Here is a 6,789-nt window from a genome sequence, read left to right as displayed (position 1 = left end):
AGAATTAGACTGACCAGGTGCATAAATCAACCGGGTTTATATAATCCGAAACATGTGTACAAGTGATGGACCGTTCTAAGCGTCTATCAAAGAATACAGAATCAAAACCTGTTCATCTTTCATGGATACTTATGTAATTTTGTGTGGATGAATATCCCCTCCTGTCTATAAAACTGATTCAAAGGTCGGCCAGGAAATCAGGGAATGACAGATCCGAGATAGATTTCCCTCTCTCGTCCTACGAACTTTTAACAGCCATTACCGCTTATTTTTCTCTGAAAACCCTAACGAGAGGAACCCTTTCAAGGTGAGAAAGGGAGAATTGTCATCGTCTTCGAGCTCCATTTAGGTCGACAATGGCGCTAGCAGTTGCAGGTTGCTTGACCACCCCGACGACGTCCCTGCAACCCGTCTCGAGAAAGCTCTCTCACAACTTCCCTGTTGTCTACGCCGTTCATGCGGCAGATCCTGCGAAGAAACCCGCATCATCTGATGTTGTCGGAATTAAGGTTGGGTCGTCGAATTGGAGTCCTGATAGCTGGAAATCTAGGAAAGCTCTTCAAATTCCGGTTTACCCAAACCAAGAAGAACTTAACAAGGTTTTGGAGGAACTTGAGAGTTTCCCTCCAATTGTGTTCGCCGGGGAAGCGAGGAAGTTGGAGGAGCGACTCGCAAATGCTGCCGTTGGGAAGGCTTTTCTGCTTCAGGGTGGAGATTGCGCCGAGAGTTTCAAGGAATTCAGCGCCAATAACATTAGAGATACATTGAGGGTTTTGTTGCAGATGGGGGTGGTCCTCACCTTTGGTGCTCAGATGCCCATCATCAAGGTTCGGTTTTTATGTCGCTTTCTCAGATAATTATGTGTGTGTGCGTTTTAATTATTTGCTGTTGATGAATTTCTGGTTTGAGTATGTTAAATTTGTTGTTTTGTCTGCCTATATTTATGATTAGGTTTTGATAAATTCTTGGTTTGACTTTGTTAATTGATGTTCTGTTTGTGAATATTCCCGTGCTAGTTTTTCAGACTTGAGCTTTCAAGTTTTTTCTTTACTTTGTTCTGTTTCGTTCTTTTCATTCTTATTCTAGTGTAGGTGATTGAATTTCCCTTTACTACAAGTTTTCTAGCTAACATTGATATTTTTCTTTCCCTTTACATCTGTATAGTTGCTCGTGATAAACTGATAATTGATCAGAGAAAAGAATATATAAAGCTCCTGATATCTTACTTTCTTTCTTGTTTTTAACGATGTTTAAGTTGTTTTTCGTCAGCTTTAGGTCTAGGATTTATTGTTTGTTGTTGTTTTATGCATTTCAGTTGTCTTTCTGATTTAATGGGAGTGGTGGGTGTGTAGTAAGATGCTTCTAAAATGACTAAATCTGTTCAGATTTTTCCCTGCGGAAGCCTGTGATGGAAGGGGAGTTTAAAAGTTGAGAGGTGCAATGTCAGATCCGGACCTTGCATCTGATAAGGGATGTATTATTTGCTCATATCATCAAAATACCAGGCTGTGTATCTCACTTTTCCTCTATTAGTAGAGTGATTATCAGTTGGGAATAAACTCATGGTGAGAACCCCTGGTCTTTATAATCCATATATAATAGGCTATTAAGTTCAGACAATAAAAAACTTGTCAACTTTTTTCTAAATTTTGAGTCCATGAATGATAAAAGCTAGGGACTCTCACTCTGAGAAATCTCGTCTGATAACTAGGACTCCTTGTTCATCTAGATTCTTTTCCAAGATTATTTTTATTCTCAGTTCTGGCTTCCTATGATTTAAAAATCAATTTTATAGGATTTTTTTTTTAATTTCCATCAATGGTATTTGCCACACTGAATATACATTCTTTTAGAGCATGGCATATTCTGGAACCAAAAATTCATGCTTCTGAAACACAAAATATTGTGACTTTTTGAAAGCAGTCATTCTCATGTTTAGAACACAGTATACTTTATTGCTGTCAAATATCATTGATTCAGTACATTTCACTTGCCTCTAAATACCATTGATTAAAATCACAATATTTTGATATACACCACACCACTACAATACAGAACACCGCCAAGGGCGTGGTAAGTTCCAAGATGCACAATCATTTTTTGATCAGTGTTCCAAGATGCACGATTTCAAACACACTCGTCCTGTCTACATGGCTGAGTGTTATCAGGAATCGGTATTATGTTTTAACTTTTAATGTGAGGATGACTGGAAATTAAAGAATTCATCCACATTTCTCTTGCTATGGGATCTAAACCATTGGTATATTTCCATTGTTTTGGACTTTTCAGAACAAGAAAAAAGAATGAGGTTTCAATAAGGAGTGTTTGGTTCCTTCTGTTTGAGAGACATTACTTCTATCACTTACGGTGAAAGAATGAAACAGAAGCCGAGCAAGAGAAAAAAGAAAGCTTTTTAAATATTATGATCAAGATCCTTGAGGAATCTACCAGATTACAATATGAACATCTAGGGATTAATATGTCCATTCCCTATTGTTTTATCATAAATGGCCACTATCTATGATTAGCTTTCATGTATTTGATAGGATGAAGCATGGTTACAACTTCCTTTTTGACACTGAAACATGTTAACTTGTTATATCCTTCTTCCTTCTAGAAAGAAGGAATTGCAGCATCTATTGAGTTCTAGTTGCATTTAGGGGTAGTAATAATTACCCAATTACCCAGATATCCAACATATCTGACCTATATTGGCATGATCTTAGTCCACAAGCTTTGGGGCTTATCATAATTGGGTCCTATTTGGTATTAGGGCACATGGAATTAAGATCCATTGTGAATCAGTTAAGGCCACCAACCTGGTTGGTGGATACTTGATAAACAGTTAATTGAACGAAATTTAGAATAGGATGAAACAAAGCAAATTCACTTATTTTCTTTTTATTCCTAGTTCTGCAATCGACAAAGTCCAGATTTTAGTGTTTTTCAACAGGATTTTGCCATTTTCCAAATACTTGCTCTGATTGTTTGGCTGGTTTTGGTCATAGCTAGATCTTGACTCATCAAGACCTCAAACTGATGCATTTTATAAGATCTGAGTATGCATGGACGTGGACCTGCTAGTACTTTACCTGTTGGTAACCATAAGCTGCACTGCTAAACAGTGCCTTTTTTTTCTGGATTAATTGTTGCATAGATATGTGCAACATATATTTTGATCTACATGACTGAATGATCTTTCTGATGAAGGCTTATCATATTTGATTGTGCAACAGGTGGGACGGATGGCAGGCCAATTTGCAAAACCTCGGTCTGAACCATTTGAGATCAAAGATGGGATTAAGCTCCCCAGTTATCAGGGAGACAATATCAATAGTGATGCTTTCGATGAAAAATCCAGAGCACCAGATCCCCAAAGGCTGATAAAAGCATATTCTCAGTCTGGATGCACATTGAATCTTCTCAGAGCATTTACAACTGGTGGATATGCAGCTATGCAAAGAGTCTCGCAGTGGAACCTTGATTTCACAGAACACAGTGAGCAAGGAGACAGGTACCTCCAGAAGATTTTCTGTATTTTATCTAGTCTAGTCCAGTACTCAATCAGTTAAGTACTGGTTGGCCCATATCAATTAAACTGTCATCAACCAGTTGGGTCATATAAATTATTGACATCTTAGTGGGTGCAGGGTGCAAATAACTAATTAGTGCTTGGTGAAATGGTAAAATCTTGGGATAAAAGCATGGGAATATGGTTTGTACAAGAAATGTCAGCGGTTAGGTCTTGTATCCAGTCTATCCCTCCCAAGACCTTTGATAGTCAGAGCTATTATTGGGTAATGTTCCTTAGAGCTGAAAACCGGGGCTCTTAATCTCTCTGTGTTTCCTGTGAACCGGAGATGTTATTCAAAAGCCTTATCAGATTTTATCAGATCTAAGTTGCATTTTATTCATTTAGGGGGTGTTCTACAACATGAATGTTTTTGTTTTTGTTTCTTTTCGAAATTTGCTGCATCAGAAAAAATCATTCTTATATATATATATATTTGTGTGTTTTGAAAAGCAAAAACAAGTTGGTTTTGTTTAAAAAAAATGTGTTTTTGAAATGAACAAAATGACGCTTTTTAAAATGAAGACAAATTTCATAACAAGGATATATTACCTGACTTATTGGAATGTGGTATTAAATAAGCAGATGAAAACATGTTATTTAAACCAAAAATTCAAGAACATATTTTTGGTTTCAGTTTTGGAAACAAAAAACACATATAAGAACTAATTTGTTTTAAGAACATGGTTTCTGTGTTTTTGTTTTAAGAACTAATTTGTTTTCAAACTGGATTTTTTTGATTTGTTTTTTGGAACTCACAACAAGAAAAGAAATTCACATTGGAAAACACCCCCCTAGTGATTTAATTTGTGGTTTAATAGTTTATAATTAACATGTAATTTAATAGTATTTTTATATGGTTATGCATATTATTTATATAATATATGTATTTATTTTTGCATTTTTTCGTTGTATATGCATTGATTTGCCTTGTTGGGACAAAATGCCTAGGCATCGCCTGCCTACCTTAACTACACTGCTCTAATATAGTTCTTTATGCTTATATAATATGGTTATCATGGATCTTTTCTGGTGATTCTTAGTGATAAGCATTATTTGTTGACAAATAGGTACATGGAACTTGCACAGAGGGTAGATGAAGCTCTTGGATTCATGGCTGCTGCTGGACTTACTCTAGATCATCCCATAATGACCACCACTGAATTCTGGACATCTCATGAATGCCTTCATCTGCCATATGAGCAAGCATTGACAAGGGAGGATTCAACAACCGGTCTATACTATGATTGCTCTGCTCACATGCTTTGGGTGGGTGAGAGAACTCGGCAGTTGGATGGAGCTCATGTTGAATTCCTTAGGGGTGTAGCTAACCCTCTAGGTATAAAGGTAGGCGGTGATTCTTATTAGACATGAACCATCTAATGATCTATCAGTTTATTCTGTTTTCCAGATTCTTCCACTTTGCCATGGTACAGTTCTGTTGTTGTTGAGTTGATGACCTAATCCAACATAATCTACTGAGATGGTAATGTTAATGGTGGTAGTATCATAATGGTTGCGGGGGATTGTGTCACCAATGGACAGATTAAACTGTCTCCACATTCTTTTGAGTCACTTAGCTTGAGTTCTCCAAATTTTGACACGGAAATTGCTAATTATTATGCAGGTGAGTGACAAGATGGATCCAAAGGAGCTTGTAAAATTGTGTGAGATTCTCAACCCTCACAACAGGGCTGGGAGGCTGACAATAATCACCCGAATGGGGGCAGAAAACATGCGGGTGAAACTTCCCCATCTGATAAGAGCGGTGCGCCAGGCTGGGCTTATTGTAACATGGGTGAGTGATCCTATGCATGGGAATACCATCAAGGCTCCATGTGGCCTCAAGACACGTTCATTTGATTCGATAAGGGTAAGAGCTCAACCAAGTAAAATATCCAAACTACAATGAAGTTTTGTCCTTCCTATATTTTCTACCTCCAAATAACTAGGATGTTTCTGTATGTCTTAGTCGGAGTTGAGGGCATTCTTTGATGTTCATGAACAAGAAGGGAGCCACCCAGGAGGCGTTCATTTGGAGATGACTGGTCAGAACGTCACAGAATGCATTGGAGGATCAAGGACAGTGACTTTTGATGACTTGAGCTCCCGATACCATACACATTGTGACCCCAGGCTCAATGCTTCACAGTCCCTAGAGTTGGCATTCGCCATTGCTGAGAGGCTGAGAAAGAGAAGAATAAGATCCGGCAAGTCCTTCCTCAAAAGCCAGCAGGAAAATGGTTCTGTTGTCTAGGGATTTTAGGTTGGCTGGTCATTTAGTTCAGGCATATTAATTTTCATATTCCTATCATCTGCTGATGGAAAGAAAAGATGCTATAGAGCTGCTTTTGCACTGGTTGTGAGGCTATGCTCTTTTTATTGGGTATGCTTGTACCGACAAAACCTTCTTGTACGGTTGAAGTTGTTAATATGATTCTGGCTTTAGGGTGTTACTACTATGTGAGTGTGGAACTTTCCAATGAAACTCACCGGCCTTTTGAGTCAAATGGGATTACCCGGTTTGGCTTGGTCATTTCATCCTTGCATTGATAGCGGAGGGCTGGCCAAGTCAAAACTATCCTCCTGCTAGCCCCCCCATATTAGCTTTGATAAGAATGTTAGAATAGTTTTGCGTATATGTGACTTGTATAAATTTAGCAATGTAATGAAGGCATTATCCTTTGAAAATAAAGTGATTGTGCTCTTCTGACATGAATTTAGCAAAAATTAACACATTCACGATCTTTGGTGCACTCTTATGTATTGTAAAATTTTCAACCATTACAACTTGTATTTGTTTTCCAGTGTTTATGAACACCAAAATGAGGTTGACCATGGTATTCTGTTATGAGGTCAAAGTCCCACCTTGAAGGGCTGGGTCTGGGTCTGGATTTGAGTCAGAATAGAGGCCAAACTGTTTAAAAATCTTCTGCCTCTATCTAGTTCAGCTGTTTCTCGGGCTAAGTAGGCTGGTTCATTCATTTCAATTACTGGCTGCAGTGCAGCTCACATTGTACGATTGTATCAATACTGCAAAATCTAGTCTCTGATGTTATGGTTTGAGTTACCATCCAAATTAATGTTGTGGCATCCACGAAGAAATGATAATAATTTTTGTCACCGATGTTTTTTTTTTTCGCTCCCATGTCAGGTTACTTTGTTGGGGCTATACCAACCCAAGACTATACCAACCAAGGGATGGTGTAGCCCCAAGA

At 38.1% G+C, this 6,789-nt stretch overlaps 1 protein-coding gene across 1 annotated transcript; it reads left to right on the top strand.

Moving 5' to 3' along the window:
* LOC148848394 (phospho-2-dehydro-3-deoxyheptonate aldolase 2, chloroplastic-like) lies at positions 1–6,033 on the top strand. Its single transcript, XM_088951243.1, has 5 exons — positions 1–827; positions 3,237–3,518; positions 4,646–4,918; positions 5,199–5,444; positions 5,544–6,033. Exons 1-5 carry the CDS (start codon positions 357–359, stop codon positions 5,826–5,828), a joined length of 1,557 nt encoding a protein of 518 aa, XP_088807369.1. The 5' UTR covers positions 1–356; the 3' UTR covers positions 5,829–6,033.
* Positions 6,034–6,789: the final 756 nt, after the last annotated feature.

Source organism: Nelumbo lutea, chromosome 6 (genome assembly GCF_056320005.1).
Source record: "Nelumbo lutea isolate HS-2025 chromosome 6, American lotus-T2T, whole genome shotgun sequence".
Lineage (NCBI taxonomy): Eukaryota > Viridiplantae > Streptophyta > Magnoliopsida > Proteales > Nelumbonaceae > Nelumbo > Nelumbo lutea.
Note: the sequence above shows the minus strand (reverse complement) of the source record. Positions and strands in the feature narration are given on the sequence as shown.